General features: G+C 41.4%; 1 protein-coding gene across 2 annotated transcripts in view; it reads right to left on the reverse strand.

Moving 5' to 3' along the window:
- Positions 1–18629, reverse strand: part of prkar2aa (protein kinase, cAMP-dependent, regulatory, type II, alpha A) — a 331945-nt gene that overhangs the window by 301350 nt on the left and 11966 nt on the right. The window contains exons 6-9 of one of the 2 annotated variants that reach the window (XM_041191725.1): positions 18052–18124; positions 9715–9824; positions 8976–9100; positions 3526–7589 (exon numbers count right to left, since the gene is read on the reverse strand). In XM_041191725.1, coding sequence (XP_041047659.1) covers positions 7527–7589; positions 8976–9100; positions 9715–9824; positions 18052–18124 — 371 coding nt within the window. In that variant the 3' untranslated portion in view covers positions 3526–7526. Of the gene's footprint in view, positions 1–3525; positions 7590–8975; positions 9101–9714; positions 9825–18051; positions 18125–18629 lie in introns of those variants that run through there. The other variant, XM_041191726.1, reaches the window with a different exon arrangement.

An 18629-nucleotide genomic window follows, 5' to 3' on the forward strand; every position in this document is an offset into this window, starting at 1 on the left:
GAAGCGGAGTGGCTTAAGAGGGAACCTCACAGCTTATAGGCATCGCAGCTGAATGGAATACTGCCGGCGGTGAACCAATTAAAATCGGGGATGCTCATGAGACCAGAATTGGAGGAGTGTTGAGACCTTGGAAGGTTAAAGAGAAGTTGAATTGGGAAGAGAATTCTAAACATCTGCCCCAGGAATCTCCAGAAATCACAGGCTAATCTCCAGGATGCTACTGCGAGCAAAAATTTAGCATATAAAAATCAAAGGGGCATTAAAAAGCTGTTCTTTTACAAATAATTCTGAGCATTTTTGTTTACCTATAATAAAAAATATAGGATGTGGGAACGGCTCTTTGACTGACAGTCAAGAATCATCCAATTAACTAAGTCTTTTTTCTTTACAATTGGTCTGGGAAGGTTGGGTGGTGTGAGAATGGACATGTTGGATGGCCAATGGCAGGAGTTTGGGGTGGGAGGGCTGGATGCAGATGGTCATGTGATGGTCTAGCAATATGTCCAGCCAGAATTAGCAATCCTTCCTGGTATGCAGCCCACTTCTCTCCAGTGAAAAGAGCCAGTCAAAGGGAGTGTTACAGACAGGAAGGAGACAAGCAAACAGTTCTTATTCCCTCTCATCACCTGTCTGTGAGCAGAAGGTGTTTTGAATTATTTTTAAAGTATGTGGTGGCGTGTTTTCACAAATCCTTGGTTTGTGATCCAATTTACTAATAACCTGCAACAAACTCGCATTATGATTAACTCAGAACGTTTGTTTATTTCACATTCAAAACCCTGTTCACAACTTCCCACTCCACTACACGCACACACACACAGAAAAGGGGGATAGAAAAAGAAATTTTACAATTATGGATGGTAACAATACAAGAACCATAGAAATGAATATTAGTTCACATGATTTTCAGACTCAAGAGTCCATTAGGGATTCTTTCATGTAGGAGTTCGAGTTCAGCTGGCTGAAGACCAGAGTTGTAGAGTTCACATTACAGTTGGTGCTGATATTGCAAGATGAAATAGGCACACAGAGACTAGGTCAGTTCTGCTGGCAATGATAGGAAAACTTCCAGCAAAGACGGGCTTGAGGAGCAGGCTGTTGATCTGCCTGGAGGTCTGCTTCTTGGTGGTTCACCAGTTGATGTTAAACAGCAACAAAAACAAAAATAGCTGTAAAAACTCAGCAGGTCTGACAGCATCTGCGGAGAGGAGCACAGTTAACGTTTCAAGTCTGTATGACACTTCATCAGAACTAAGGAAATATAGAAATGAGATGAAATATAAGCTGGTTGAGGGGGGTGGGACAGGTGGAGCTGGATACAGGGCCAGTGATAGGTGGAGGAAAAGAGATTGCCAAAGATGTCATAGAAAAAAGGACAAAGAGGTGTTGACAGTAGTGATATTAGCTGAGGAATGTGCTAATGATCACATTCAGGGTAGAAAGCAGGACAAACAAGTGACTGATAGCCCTACTGGGGGTGGGGTGGGGGAGAAGGGATCGAAATGGGCTAAAAGATGGAGATAAAACAATGGATGGAAATAAATTTAAAAGTAAGAAAAATATATTTTAAAAATGATAAATTATTGGAAAAAGGGGGATCGGATAGGGGGTGGGGATGGAGGACAGAGTTCATGATCTGAAGTTGTTGAACTCAATGTTAAGTCCAGAAGGCTGTAAAGTGCCTAGTCGGAAGATGAGGTGCTGTTCCTCCGATTTGCATTGAGCTTCACTGGAACATTGCAGCAGGCCAAGGACGGACATGTGGGCATGAGAGCAGGGTGGTGTTTTGAAATGGTCAGAAATGCTTCTGGTCAGAATTCCATTGTTCCTCTTTAGGAAAGAGACAAGGTGGTTATCAGCAGTTTCGATTTCTCTCTTTTGTGATCGTTCTGGTTGGGGAGCAGATTCATCTGCACTTCCTCTGCTTTCATTGATTCCAAGGGATCTATACGATGAGGTGTGAGATTCTACAGGCTAAGTGAAGAATTCTTTTGTGCTTGTAACTACTGGTGGTAGCTCCCAGAACAAGTCATGTGACTTGTAGCAGCCATCCTTTTTGGTTCAGCAGTAAGTCCATTTTTAAAGAAGCAATAAGAATAAAATTTTGAACATAGTGTTGGATTTCCTTTCATGTCACAGGAACTCAAGCTTCATGAAATAAAGTATCTTTTGTAAGTAAAATGTTAGAGAGCCTAAAACATTTGCAAGGAAATAAACTTTTAGCTCCTTTTTAAAAACAAACTAGTTTTATTTTGCATTCATCAGTCTTGTGGCTGAGAAATGGAATTCACTTTGCAGGCAGTAGCAGTATCAAAGAGTCCTTCGTCGGCAAGAGTACAGCATAGTACCTGGATACTCCAACAATGCATCAGCAATACCTCCCACCAATTTGCATATACGTAGCACCTTAAAGGTAGTAAAACATACCAAAGCGCTTCACAGAAGCATTATCAAACATAATTTGACACTGAATCGCATAAGGAGAAATTATGACAGGTGATCAAAAGCTTGGTCAGTCTCAGATGCGAGATTTTGGATGGGAATTCCAGAGCTCAGGACCCAGGCAGATATGATGCCACTAGCATAGTGATTAAACTTGAGGAGTGCAGATTTCATGAAGGGGTGTAGGGCTGGAGGAAATTAGAGATAGGGAGGGGAAAGGTCTTGGAGGGATTTGAAAACAAGGATGATAGAGGCATTGCCAGACCGGGACAGTGAGCACAATGGGGTGATGAATGAATTTGCAGTTATGTTGAAGTGTCACCATGTGCTGGCAACAATTAGCATTTGTAACAGCCTCTTTTGTGGATGGTGTGGAATCTTAGTTCTTCTGCATTGCATTTATGTGTTGGTGGTAGAGCTCATGCTCATAGGTCCCATGCCACTTTGAAATACTGGGAACTGCTGTCAGAGACATTTGTTTGAAATAGCCAACTTAGATAAAAATAGATAGAAATAACCTTATCTTTACAATGTGTGTGTGTTTTCCCCCCCTATTTCTACCTGAAATTGGCTGGAATTTCACCCCACCCGCTCCCCCTTGGTCTCTCAATGCTGCCTCCTCCCTTCATTCTAAGATAGCTACACAATTGTGGTGATGGGAATACAGTGAGATAGATCTGCAGTTCTTCAGAATATTCTTGATTACTTCCAGCTTCGCTTGGTAATGGGTTCTGCATGGGTACACCTGTCAGTGAGGCCACTGATTTTTCCAAGACATCAGCAGATAACCCTGACAAGAGTGCAGTCACAACTGGAGACATGGTGAGAAGTTTTCCACTGCTCTGTGATGGTAAGTTGCATGGTTTGAGCTGGTTAAACTTCAGTCACATCTCTCTGCATTTGTGGGCTTTTGCCTAGTTTTACCCAAGATCTATGATGCACGGATCAAGTGGCATATATCCACTATGAGGAGATTGCAATGTCCTAACAAGCAAATTATAAAACCTAAATTGGTAAAGTTTCTGTCATTTACCTTTAAGAATTTAAAACAAAGCAATGGTTAATCAAAAGACATACATTAGATGCATGGAAACCAGGTTTATTTGAGTGCAAAGTATATTAAACAAAGAGACAGAATATTGATTTATTAATTCACTACAGATGACATTGGTTTGTCAACAAAGGAATCTTACAGATATGCACTAGCTTTTAAAACAGATAATTCTAGGGTGAGGTTTTGAACACGTTAACTTAAATTGGATTCAAGTCACCAAAAATTAAACATAGATGCGTCCCAGAAGATTCGTACAGATAATAGCATAATTGTCACATTGCTTCAATTATAAAACATTAAAAACTACTGATAAAATTTGACTAGGCCCTCAAGAGATTCTATATTTATTTACAGGTACCTGGTCAGCTGAAAGAAATTGCATTTAAATAGCACCTTTCACAACCTCAGGGCATCCCAAAATAATTTTGAAATGTCATCACTGTCGTAATTTAGGAATTCACAGCAACGACTCTGAAACTGCAATGAGATTCTTTACCAGATAAATCAGTTTTAGTAGTGGAAAGAGAGATATAAATATGGGTCAGGACACCAGTTAGAATTCCCATACTTCTTCAAAAAGTGCCTTTGGGATCTTTTACATGTACCTGAGAAGGCAGATGGGCCTCAGTTTAATGTTTTACCTGAATGATGGCACTTCCAATAGTTTGGTACTCCCTCAGTACTAAGGCTCGAGTCAGAGATGCAATCTAGTACTGAAATAGGTGCAGTTTTGTGCTCTTATTGTAAGCAATAATTCTGAACCCAGTCCACCTAACATCTGTTCAACTCAAAAGGATGCTCAGCCATTAGCTTTAAATTTTTAACTCAGGCATCAAAGGTAAAAGGACAGAGTCTACCCCACTGAAAAACAGCCATATATATCATTTCACACCTGGATGATTCCATATGTTCATACATTTCAGCAGCTGATGGCCAGGCACAGCTTTGCGATTCAGCTGCTTGATGGGAAACCACTTTCAGGCATCTGGCAGTGGCCAGCTCGACAGCTATATACCTGCAGGAGCGTAAGTGCATAACTGTAGAGCAAGGCAGAGAGGAGGTGGCCAGAAAATCCCCTCCTCTCCAAAGAAGGGAATAAACAATGTCACATTCATCAGGTAGTTCTGAACAGCTACAACTCTGCACAAGAGATTGGAGGGCAATTCTGAGGTATTGTTATCCCGATCCAGCAGGAGGCATTTAAGTGATACTGCATCGTCAAAAACTATACTCTGCAAGGATTGCAGGCGTAAAGACTCCCTAATGCCAGATTAATTGCATTGATAGCCACATTTTTCATTTAAGTATACAATGCAAACATTCACAGGTACTTTACAGAATTGTTTCTTTCCAAGGTCACTGCTTTCTCTTGGAAAAAAGAGTTTTAATATTTGGTTTCCATGAAAACAGATGGATCAAATGGGAGAACCTAATCTTTCACTGCTAACTATTGAGAACAAATCTAAATAATAAGAAAACTTGTGATCATTTGGTCTATCAGTTCCAATCACGAAACTCTAATTCCCCTGTGTAAAAGCACAGGCCATAGATGATTGTAAATTATGGCCAGTACTAAAAAACAGAAGGCACAGATTAAAAAGCTACAATCAATCCATAAAAATTGCCTCCATGTGTCACAGTTTCAAATGGTTTCATTAATCCATTTGAATAAAAAGAGAATTAAATCTCAGAGTATATACCCAAGTGCTTCAAGGCCTGCACTTCCCAAAGGAATGCAGCATTTTTTTTAAAGTTAATAAGTTAAAAAAAAATTCAGGAGTCAGCGGATCACCAGGTACTGGACACCTTGCAATAAAGCTTCATGAGAAAGACACCGCATTGTAGAAATAAGGTCAGAAAATAGTGTCTTCAAACACATCCCTCTCACATCCAGTTCTGCCTCTATCCATTATTGTGTTGTCTCTTGGAGCCCCTCTTAACACCTGGTTCCCAAATAAACGGATATTAGAATTTAAACAAAGAGACATCAGTTGATGGTCTAGCTGCTAAATGCTCGGCCTGGAGGAGCACTGGTCCATCATTAGGAAATTTTCACATTTGATCTCTGGTCAGCACCGATTTCATCAAACCCAGCCACAGCAGTGATGGAATTGGAACAAATTGCTCCTCAAGCTTGAGATAAGCCAGGGTTCTTGATCTAAGTCACTACCCAGTAGGCCCTGCTGGACAGTGTGCACACACGTGGACTTTGGAAGAGCCCAGCATCAAGCTCAGCTCTCCTTCACTCCTTGGTGAAATGGTGTAAAGGGCTCAGTAAGCAAATTGGCCACTTTAAAGCAGGCACCCCCCAGTAAACTGCCAACACCCATTTATTCGAGCCGCAGTATCAGTCTGTCTTTTTGCAAGGTTAAGGTAAAACTTGCAACAGCAGCCCTTTAGGACACTTTGTAAAATCTAAACGCCCACCAGTGCCAACAGAAGCCAAATTCTGTGTTTTCACCACATCGTTTCTGCCGTCTGTCAATCTTGTCATCCCAGCTTTATGCCATTCTCAGCCTTGCTCGGTGCCTGCCACATCCCCTGACCAAAGATGATAGGTGGAGTAACTGAGGTGCCTAGCCGCAGACATTCAAACACAATGTGAACGAGGGACAGGTTCCGATTTTCCCTTCTACCCGAGAAAAAGCAGTTGGCTTCCATTCTCAACTGCCCAATTGGACAGCTGAAAGCATGATTTCAGATCTCACCAACAGCTTGATGTTATCCCCAATCATTCCTAATCTAAATATAAATCCCAGGGAATTCTCTTCACTGTCAAAGCTCTAATTTTCAGCTGTACCTTAATGCCGAGCTCAAGTATGTTTAGTCACTGAGAAAATGGTGTTCAAAATATTAAACAAAGTGGTTAAAAAAATCAACAGAAAATTATAAATACTTCAATTATTCAATACTAGAATGACCCTTGACCAATGGTGTGATGGTCAGCCTGAATTCACACTGGAGAAACAGCAAGGCTACTCCTAACATTACAGGCAGCTGGATTCTGAAACTAAAATGTATAAATGCGGATCCCAATAAGGTTCCGATTGGCAGGTTCAGAATAACACTAGGCCCAGTTAAACTGCATTAGATACTGAAAAGCAGAGGGTAGTCTGGGACGGGTACTGAAAGAATAGACAACCGTCTGGGATAGATACAGAACAAAAAAAGTACTGAAACCCACAAAATTGTGGTGCATTTAGTAACGTTCTCATTTTCTCGTCTGCAAAGGATAAAGCACATCCCGCAAACCCAAAAATGCAAATTAAAAAAAAATTTCACAGGTGTTGCTCATTAGGCCAGCATTTTTTTTGCCTATCCCTAAGTGCCCTTGAAAAGGTGGTGGTGAGCCACCTTCTTGAACCGCTGGCGGTCCATGTGGTGTTGCGTAGCATTCCTCAGTGTAAATCTCTTAAGTTTTCCTTGCTATCAAAAATCTGTATCCTAAATAAAAAAGCAAATCTAGCTGTGCCAAAGGAAATTCAAGTCAAACCTATTTGAATTCATTTGTTTCATCTTTTAAAAAAAAAGTGATATCTAAGATAAGGTTTAACAGTCGAAGGAACACAATCAGGATATTAACCTACCTTTCCCTTCAGATACTGTTCAAGTTTAGCATTTCGTTTTGCTGTTTGCATGTTTGTGTTGCAGTGGGAAAGGTTTAATAATGACAGTAGACATCAGTGCAAGTAAGGCCTGAGGTAACGAGGCTGTAATCACCAAAACTTTTTCACCAGCTTAATGCAGTTGGATCCATAATTGTCTTCTTCCCATGCATACTGTATTCTATACAAATTATGGCTCTCGACCAGCTCAATGTCAGGGTTTTACATGGAACCCAGAGTCATCTTTTGAACATTGTTAAGGCAACGGTAAATATACTTCTTCATAAAATTACTATGATAAAATTTTCATGCAGCAACTATTAGAAAATGAAATCCCATTCCTGATTTAGCATGTTGAAAAGTAGTAATGGCTTTCTGGTAAACTATTTCAGATTTTCAACATTGATCCATTAATGGTTCCCCTTTCACATGTCAGGTAGAATCCAGTCCAGAAACTTCATGGCAACCTCAAAGCCAAGGAAACAGGCCTGAAAAAGAAATAAGAAAAACAACAACAAAGAGTTACCAATTTTTTTTTCCAGGAATGTGGTCAACTTTCATCATGGCCCTAATGATTTAGCAAAATGCTAAATTGTACCCAAGAATCCACCACGTTTCTTGTGGTCTATTGTTGGGTTTCTCTATTTGTTGGCTTACGTGAACATTATTTCTGTTGCTTCACACCGATGAGAATAATTGTTGCACCAAGAGTATTGCTCTCTTGAGTAGTTAACTCTGCCTTTCACAATTTAGTGGAGAGGTCTTCAGGGATAGGAACAGGAGGAGGCATTTAACCCCTCAAACCTGCTCTGCCATTCAGTTAGATCTTGTCTGATGTGTACTTCAGCTCTTTATCTGCCTTAACTCCATAATGGTTGTTCAAAATGGTTGATACTCTTAACTAACAGGAATCCAGCGATCTTGGTTCTGAAAGCTCCAACTGACATCCCAGCGTCCACAATCATTTTTGAGGAGGCCATTCCAGATTTTGGGCCATATGTGGAAAACACGCTTCCGGATTTCCTGTCTGAGTACCGTAGCTCTAATTTTAAGATCCATTGTTCCCGATTCCCCCATCATCAAGGGAGGTAATTTCTCAAGATTACTTCTGAACAGTAGTCACTGCTTTAAGTAGGCAAAAGGCATCAACACATCTGCTTTCAGGTGTGAGTCAGTGCTGCTTTTTCCTGGCGGTTAGTGCCATTGCCATTCTGATCGTGTATCCCTCCATGTGAGAGGTGGTCACCCTCACCATCCCCCTATAGCACAGACCAGTATGAGAACTGACTGCCTTGCAAAACAGAGGCACAATTTAGTCCATGGTGCCATGAATAGAGCCCAATTAATTAAAAAAAATAAACATCAACCTTCCCCATCCTCGAAAGCATAGACTTCCTGGGAGACTGTTTCAGTACTTGACCCAAATGGTCATATTTCAGGAACGAGCTTTGACAGTGACCATCAGCATTTTTGTCTGGGGGGGGGGGTGGAAGAATAACACAAGCCCAGTCTGATCTTCAACTGACAAGCAGGTCTGCATACCTCCATCACGATTTACTAGATAATTATGGAGAACAGGAAGACTGGTTGAATTTCCAAACTCTAACCCAGGGTTGTGGAGGTCAACCCAAAGCAAATCACCTTGGATAACCTTGTTATAGAGCATCTACTGACTGCAGCCAATTAAATATTCCTAAAATGATTTCCAATTTTGCAACAATGAGAACATAGTTTGGTAATTAAATATATTGTTGTAAAAACAGTTAAGCAGGATATATATTCCCCACTGTGTCGGTGCTACACATCTCCCTTCATAGTTGAATCAGAGGTAACGATGTAGCTCAATCAAGATGATAATCACTACTAGCCCTTACCGCATTGGCCGGGAAAGCTCGAATCATGACAGCATTGAAGCCTTTGTACAGCGAGCCAATACCTTCTTCCCTGATCAGCTCTCGAAGAACATCTCTGAATCCATTGGGATACCTCCCTTCTGGAGCTAGGAGTTGAGGGACGTAATTAAATTGGTTATTCGTTAGAATTACATTGGCCTCTGTACTGTAAATGCATTCGGCCCAACTAGTTTATGTCTGTGTTCTTGCTCCACACAAGTTTTCAACCATCTTACTTCATCTCAAATTATCTGAGCATTCTTCTAGCACATCCTGCTTACCACGAAACAACACCAAATGGCCTTTTTATTTCTTCCAACCTGAAAGTCACGTACAATTTCACAGATCCCAACAAGTGCTTCCTCCAGGGCCATTTCTCATGTGCGAGCTGAGGTGAAGATCGGCAACAAATGATGTGACCATGCATTGCAAAGTACAATCCTGTTCTAAAGTTCACACGCATACACATAGCTTTCAGCAGAGATCAGTGCATGATTATGAGCAGGAGCCATGACTGATTACTCTTGCCAACCCTAGTCTAAAAGACATTCATAGCAAATATTACCACCTTAGCCTGTGATCAGACAGAACAGCAGCTGAACCCAGAACCCTGGGCGAGATGCTTACTGCTCCTGCAGGCTGGGCCTTTACCCACCAGGCTAGACTCAATCTTAAGCCAGGTTATCGGAGAGACTTAAAACAACCAGAAAAATAAACTGACCTGTTTGGAATCTGGACTTGAGCACATCTGGAGGAATTGCAACTGCCCAGTTGAAGATTCCGGCCATTCCACCAGCACACAGGATTCGGGGAACACTCAGATCAGTCGCACTGCAGCAAAGGCGGGGTGGGGGGGGAATAAAAAAGCAATTTATGGAACTAAATTCCTGAAACATGCTACTGCCTCAGCTCTATTTCCATTTCCTCCATTTGGTGTCATAAGAACATAAGAAATAAGAGGCGTCAGCCATTCAGGCCATCGAGTGCACTCCGCCATTCAACGAGATCATGGTTGATCATCGACTTCAACACCATTTTCCTGCACTGTTCTCATATCCCTTGATGTTTTTAATATCTAGGAATCTATCGAACTCAGTCTTGAACTTAAGGGCTGAGCCTCAACAGCCCTCTGGACAGAGAAGATTCACCATCCTCAGAAATTCCTCATTTTGGTGCGAAATGGTCTGCTCCTTATCCTGAGACTGCATCTCCTGCTTCTTGACTACTGCCCGACCACCCCCCCGCCCCCACTGTCAAGGGAAACATCCTTCCTGCATCTACCCAGTCAAACCCTGAAAGAATTTTGTATGTTGGAATGAGATCACCTCTCATTCTTCTAAACTCCAGAGAATTAAGGCCCAATCTATAAGACTAAAGAAGGTGCTGATCGTGGCATAAAGGTGAGGTAGCAGAATGTGTTAACAGCAGAACAAGGATCAGCACTCTGTGAAAGCAACACAGTCTTGTTTGGGAGGATTAGGGGGAAAAAAATTGAGATTAAAAAAGGGTCAAGATGGATGAGAAAGTTCATGGTCTGAAGTTGTTAGACTCAATGTAAAGTCCAGAAGGCTGTAAAGTGCCTAATAGGAAGATGAGGTGCTGTTCCTCCAGTTGGCATTGAGCTTCACTGGAACATTGCAGTAGGCCAAGGATGGACATGTGTCATGTGACAGACATCAGTCTTCACGGTGGAGGACACTATAAACATCCCAAAGATATCAGATAAGCAAGGAGCCAATGGGAGGAAAGATTTTGTTAGTCTCTGTCAGGAGGGACTAGTATTTGATAAACTAATTGGACTAAAGGCAGACAAGTCAGCAGGACTTGATGGCCTGCCTCCAAGGGTTTTAAAGGAAGTGGCTGCAGAGATAGTGGAGGCATTGGTCAAAATATTCCAGAACTCACTGGATTCCAGGAGCATCCAAGCAGATTGGAAAACAGCTAATGTGACGCCCCTGTTCAAGAAGGGAGGGAGAGGAAGGAATAGCGGGACATTTAGAAAAGCTTAACGCAATCAGAGTCAGCATAGTTTCATGAAAGGGAAATCATGTCTGACAAACTTGCTAGAGTTCTTTGAGGATATAACAAGCAGAGTTGATAAAAGGGGAACTGGTAGATGCAGTGTATTTGGATTTCCAGATGGCATTCAATAAAGGTGCCACATAAAAGGTTAATGCACAAGATGAGAGCTCATGGTGTCAGGGTACGTGTATTAGCATGGATTGAGGGTTGGTTATCACACAGAAGAGAGAGAGTCGGGTTTAATGGATTTTTTTCAGGTTGGAAAGAAGTAACTAGCGGAGTGTCACAAAGATCAGCCCTAGGGCCTCAATTATTTACTATTTATATTAATGACTTGGAGGAGCGGGCAGGGTGTAATATATCCAAATTTGCTGATGATACAAAAATAGGGGGGAGGGCATGTTGTGATGAGGACATAAGTGGGCAAAAATTTGGAGTTTAATGTAGGTAAGTGTGTGGTTATGCACTTTGGTAGGAAGAATCAAAAGGCAGGCTATTATTTAAATGCAGAGATGCTCCAAAAAAAATGCAGCACAGAAGGATCTGGGTGTTATTGTGCGTGAAACACAAAAAGTTAGCATGCAGGTGCAGCAAGTCATTAAAGTGGCAAATGGGATTTTAGCCTGTATTGCTAGGGAGTTGGAGTTTAAAAATAGAGAAGTCTTGTTACAACTGTACAGGGTGTTTGAGGCCGCACCTGGAGTACTGTGTACAGTTTTTGTCCCCGTATTTAAGAAGGGTTTTACTGGCATTGGAGGCAGTTCAAAAGAGATTCACTAGGCTGATTCCTGGGATGAAGAGGTTGACTTATCAAGAACGGCTAAACAGGTCCGGCGTTTATTCATTAGAGTTTAGGAGAATGAGGGGTGATCTTACTGAAACGTACAAGATTCTGAGGGGATAAAAGCAAAATACTGCAGATGCTGGAAATCTGAAACAAAAGCAAAAATAGCTGGAAAAACTCAGCAGGTCTGACAGCATCTGCAGAGAGGAACACAGTTAACATTTCGAGTCTGTATGACTCTTCATCAGAACTAAGGAAATATAGAAATGAGGTGAAATATAAGCTGGGTGAGGGGGGTGGGACAGGTAAAGCTGGATAGAGGGCCAGTGATAGGTGGAGGCAAAGAGATTGCCAAAGATGTCATAGACAAAAGGACAAAGGGGTGTTGACTGTGGTGATATTAGCTAAGGAATGTGCTAATGGTGACAATAAGGGTAGAAAGCAGGACCAGCAAGTGAGATAGCCCTAGTGGGGGTGGGGTGGGGGGGAAGGGATCGAAATAGGCTAAAAGGTGGAGATATAACAATAGGTGAAAATAGATTTAAAAATAATGGAAATAGGTGGGAAAAGAAAAATATATTTCAAAAATTATGAATTATTGGAAAAAGGGGGATCGGAAAGGGGGTGGAGATGGAGGAGAGAGTTCACGATCTGAAGTTGTTGAACTCAATGTTAAGTCCGGAAGGCTGTAAATTACCCAGTCGGAAGATGAGGTGCTGTTCCTCCAGTTTGCGTTGAGCTTCACTGGAACATTGCAGCAGGCCAAGGACAGATATGAGGGCAGAGTGGGTGTGTTGAAATGGCAAGCGACAAGAAGGTCAGGGTCATGCTTGCGGACAGACCGAAGAAGGTGTTCCACAAAGCGGTCACCCAGTCTGCGTTTGGTCTCTCCAGTGTAGAGGAAACAGCATTGGGAGCAGTGAATGCAGCAGACTAAATTGAGGGAAATGCAAGTGAAGTGCTGCTTCACTTGAAAGGAGTGTTTGGGTCCTTGGACGGTGAGGAGGGGGGAGGGGGGAGGAAAAGGGGGAGGGGGGAAGAAAAGGGGCAGGTGTTGCACCTTCTGCGGTTGCATTTGAAGGTGCTGTAGGAGGAGATTCTGAGGGGATTTGACAGGAGATGCTGAGAAGATGTTTCCACTAGTGGGGGGGAATCACAAACTAGGGGACATAGTTACAGAATAAGGGGACACTCATTTAATACTGAGACGTGTTATGACACAGCAGTTGGTAAAGGCTGAGTTATTTAAAATCCCATAAGGAAACTTTAAACAATTGTCATAACCTATATTTTTAATTGGTATGTTTGAGATGCAGCTCTGAATTCAGAAATGAAACCAGCAAGCCTCCAGAGGTTTTTATATAAAAGTTAAATTAAACATTTATTAATTTTACAAGGTAGTAAACACATGCACATCTACAAATTACAACCATAATAACTTTTAAACAAATCCCCAAATTAATCATTCCTAGGTAAGTCTTCACCAAGGCAACAATAACCCATAGATTTAAACAGACACCAGGCAAAACATGTTTTATCCTACAAATTCAAAATGAGGTACCTTTCAATTTGGTTCCTTTGCACAGTTGTAGGCTTACAGGTGGTGTGCCTCTGACTTATACACCCAAAACTCTTTTCTGTATATATCTAGCCTCCTTCCCTTTCAATGCAAATTCTCATTTTATCACCAGGCCCTTTGAACTCCACCTCTTCTAACAGTAAAACATCTTTCAGAGTACCAATTTTATTAATAATATAAACATATTGATTGGTGTCTCCTAGCTAGGTGCAAGATTTCACCCACAGTCTTTGAATGGTTTATTCAACAAAAAGCAAATATACCCTCTACCTTACTGTTTAACATCCCAAAACTACTGCTATACATGATGAAATGCAAGCAACAGAAAGGTCCGGGTCTCGCTCATTGCAAGGTGTTCCGCAATGCGGTCAAGCTGTCTGCACTTAAGTCTCTCCAATGTAGAGGAGGCTGCATTGGGAGCAGTGAATGCAGTAGACCAAATTGAAGAAATGCAAGTGAAGTGCTGCCTCACGTGAAAGGAGTGTTTGGGGCCTTAGACAGTGAGGAGGGAGATGGTAAAGGGGCAGATGTTGCACCTTCTGAAATTGCATGGGAGGTGCCAATGGGAAGGAGGTAAGTTGGGGATGAAGGAGTTTACCAGGGTGTCATGGAGGATACGGTTCCTATGGAATGCTAACCAGCAGGGGGTGAGAGGAACATGTGTCTGATAGTGGCATCACTCTGGAGTGTCAGAAATGGTGAAGGATGATCCTTTGAACGCAGATGCTAGTGGGCTGAAAAGAGTGTCTTTAATCTTTAATACTACCATTAACACTCCCTTTGTCTTGTGTCCATGACACCTTTGTCAAATCTCTCCTGAGCTCCCGCCTATCCCTGATTTCTATTTTGCTCCACCCCCTCAAACAGTATAAAATCCATCACATTTCTACCTTTCTTCAGAGCTCTGACAACGAGTCACACAGACTTGAAACCTTAACTGTTTCTCTCCCCACAGATGCTGCCAGACCCGCTGAGGTTTTCCAGCATTCTGTTTTTATTTCAGATTTCCAACATCTGCAGTATTTTGCTTTTATCCCAATCTATTTAATTTTTCCTCATAGGACAATTGCTCCATCTCAGGAATTAATTTAGTGAATCTTCATTGCACTCCCTCTATGACAAGTACATCTTTCCTCAGGTAAAGAGGTCAAAACTGCACATAATACTCCAGGTGCAGTCTCACCAAGGCTCTATATAATTGCAGTAAGACATCTTTACTCCTATACTCAATTTGTCTTGTAAAAGCCAACATACCATACCATACTGCATGTAAACTTTCAGTGACTCATGAACAAGGACACCCAAATCCCTTTGAAGTTCAACACTTCTCAGCCTTTCACCATTTAAGAAATACTCTGCATTTCTGTTCTTCCTACCAAAGTGGATAACCTCACATTTCTCCACATTGTACTTCGTCTGCCAAATTTGTGCCTACTTGCTTAGCCTCTCCAAATCCTATTGATGTGTCTTTGCATCCTCCTCACAACTCTCACTTCCACCTAGCTTAGTGTCTTCTGCAAACTTGGGGATTAAATGTAATTTTCCACATCCAAATCATTGATATAAATTGTGAGTGGCTGGGGCCCAAGCACTGATCCTTGTAATACCCCACTAGTCACAGCCAGCCAACCTGAAAATGACCCATTTTATTCCTGCTGTTTTCTGTCCATTAACCAGTTCTCAATTTATGCCAGTATATTACCCTCAATCCCATGTGCTCTAAATTTGTTTACTAACCTCTTGCTTATCAAAAGCTTTCTGAAAATCTAAATATACCACATCCACCAGTTCCCCCTTTTTGCTAGTCACATCCTCAAACACTATTTCCCTCTCATCAATCCATATTGATTCTGCCCAATCCTAACACTATTTTCCAAGTATTCAGTTATCACATCTTTTATTATAGGCTCTACCACTTTCCCTATTACGGATGTCAGGCCAACAGGTCTGTAGTGCCCAGTTTTCTCTCTTCCTCCTTCCTTAAGTAGTCAGGCTACATTTGCCACCTTAGTCTGCAGGAACCATTCCAGAATATATAGAGTTTTGAAAGACGACCACCAATGCATCTATTATCTCTCCTGCCACCTTTTCAAACACCCTGGGATGTAGATCATCAGGTCCAGGGGATTTATCTACTTTAAGTCCCATTAATTTCTCTAGTACTTTTTATTTAATCTTGCAGTTCCTCATTTACACTAGTCTCTTGATTATTTCTGGGAGGTTTTTAAAGAAAGACGAGTAGCATTTGCTTACTTTCTTTGCCATTTCTTTATTCCCCATTATAAGTTCTCCTGACTCTGCTTGTTACGGACCCACATTTGTTTTTGGCTGATCTTTTCCTTTTAACATACCAATAGAAGTTTTTACAGTCCATTTTTATGTTTCTACTAGTTTACGCTCATATTTTATTTTCCCTTTCTTGGTCCTCCTTTGCAGAATTCTAAAATTATCTCAATTCTCAGGCTTACTTTTTTGGCAAATTTTTTGGCAACTTTATGCATCTCTTCCTTTGATCAAATGCAATCCACAGAACCATAGAAAAGTTATGGTGCAGAAAGAGGTCATTCAGCCCATCATGTCTGCACCAGATCCTCGATTTCTTTCATTAGCCATGGTTAGAACCATGCTCGACTTTTGTGTGTTAAGGGAATTTAACGTAGTTTCCCAATCTACCATAGCCAATTTGCCCCTCATACCTTCATAGTTTCCTTTGTTTAGATCTAAGGCCCTAGTCTCCAATTGGACTACATCACTAATGTCAGCCATGGCTCAGTGGGTATCACTCTTGCCTTTTAAGTCACAAGGTCCTAGGTTCAAGACCAGCTACAGGACTTGAGCACAAAAATCTAGGCTGACCAAGTGCAGAACTGAGGGAGTGTTGCAATGTTAGAGTTGCCATCTTTTAGATGAGATGTTAAACAGAGGTCCCAGCTGCCCTCGCAGGTGGGTGCAAAAGATCCCATGGCACAATTTTGAAGAAGAAATATCTATCCCTCAAATCAATGTCAAACAAATAAATTCTGGTCTTTGCCATGTTTCTGTTTGTGGGGCCTTGCTGTGAGGAAGTTGGCTGCCACGTTTCCTGAATTACAACAGTGACTGCACTTCAAAAGTACTTCACTGGTGCAAATTGTGCTTTGAGATGCCCAGTGGTCATGAAAAGTGCTATATAAATGCAAGTCTTTCTTTCTTTCCTTCCAGACGATTGGCCACCGGGTCACAGCCCTCTGCTTATTCTAATCCATAACCAGTTGTTGCTAAATGTCTAACAGCAGTATAGAGTGGCTCGCCTTTCACTCCCTTTCTTGGAATGCAGTTAAAACTCAATGACAGGCAACATAGAATGGCCAAGAAATCAGCAGGAATCATCACAGCCATTTACAATCTATATCAATAACTTAGATATAGGAATCAAGCGTAACATATCCAAGTCTGCTGATGATACAAAATTAAATGGGGAAAGTAAGCTGTGAGGAAGACACAAAGGTTGCAAAGGGATATAGAAAGGCTAAGTGAGTGAGCAATAAGGTGGCAGATGGAATATAAAGTGGGGAAATGTGAAGTTATTCACTTTGGAAGGAAAAAATAGAAAAGTAGAGTATTTTTAGATCGTGAGAGACTGGGAAATGTTGGTGTTCAAAGGGACCAAGTGTCCTTGTGCATGAGTCACAAAGTTAAAATGCAAGACAGCAAGCAATTAGAAAAGCAAATGATACATTACCTTTTATTACAAAGGGATTGGAGTTCAAGTCCAACTGTAATTGTATAAGGCCTTGGTAAGAATGCACCTTAAGTACTATGTGCAGTTTTGGTCCCTTTACATTAGGAAAGATTTATTTGCTGTGGAGAATGCACAACATCATGTTCACTACAATGATTCCTGGGATGAAGGGATGGTCTTATTAGGAGAGGCTGAGTATAAAAGGACTATATTTTCAGGAATTGAGAAAAATGAAAAGGTGCTCACATTAAAACACAAAATTCTTAAAGGGCAGAATGTTTCTCCTGTCTGGGGAATCTAGAACTAGCAGTCACAGGCTCAGAAAAAAAAGGGTTGCCATTTAGAGCTGAGAGGAGAAACTTCTTTACTGTGGATCTTTGGAAGTCTCTACCCCAGAGGGTTGCTGATGCTCAGTCATTGAATACATTCAAGATACAGGTTGATAGAGTTTTGGATACTAAGGAATAAGGGGATCATGCAGGAAGGTAGAGTTGAGGTAGAACAGCCACGACCTTATCAAATGGCTCAAAGGGCCTACTCCTGCTCCTATTTCTTAATTTTCAAGGCCTCAAGACATCCAAAGTACCATACAGCCAACGGGGTACTTTCTGAAGTGAATTTAATGTCGGAAAAGAACGAGTAAGAAAACAAAATATCCGGGGTTACTTCTTGACCCCACTACAACATACCAGCAGAGACCGATAACTCATCATATGAAGGAAGTCTGCACGTGCACAGAAGTGTTGTCAGTCTATGGTGCAACGTGATGCTGTACTCATCATTGTGCCACTTCTGTCTGCTTCTGAGGAACATTAAGCATACTGAATTTTTTACAGCTGCTTCCAAACAAAGAATGAAGCACAGTGAGTACATCCCAAGTTGATTTCCTAGAGGTAGGATTGAGAGACAATTAAACTTGTCTCCAGTGGACATTTATAATGGAGCTACTGACCTCTGTCCCTCAGGAGTAAGTATATGCTTCAGCCACTCATAAGTCATGAAGTACATTCCACTTGCAGGTACATCTAACAAAACAAAAAGGTTGGTTTAAGATTAAAAATAAAACATTCATAAGGCTAAAACAGAAAGACAAGGGCTCACCATCCTTAACGTTTTAACGATCCCTCTCAAATTTGTTTCCTGAAACTTCCCCCTCTGCCCCATTACCTTGACTAATACTCATATCATTCCTTTCAACTTTCTTCCCTTGTTCCATGCAAACTCCAAACACTTCTTTCCCACATCCGGACTGTGTTGAAATCAAGATCAGAATAGGCAGGTTCAGAACAGAACTGATCTCAGTCTTGTTGATGAGGGAGAGAGCGAGAAAGAGAAAGACAGAGAGAGAGAGAGAAAGAGAGAGAAAAAGGAGAGAGAGAAAAAAAGAGAGAGAAAAAGAGAGAGAGAGAGAGAAGAGAGAGAAAAGGAGAAAGAAAGAAAAAGAGAAAGAAAACATAGAGCAGAAAGAAAAGTTGAAGGACTTATCCCACTATATCCCACTCCAAATGATTTATTCATTGGACTCTAAAT

This window comes from Carcharodon carcharias, chromosome 7, assembly GCF_017639515.1.
Source record: "Carcharodon carcharias isolate sCarCar2 chromosome 7, sCarCar2.pri, whole genome shotgun sequence".
NCBI classification, from domain to species: domain Eukaryota; kingdom Metazoa; phylum Chordata; class Chondrichthyes; order Lamniformes; family Lamnidae; genus Carcharodon; species Carcharodon carcharias.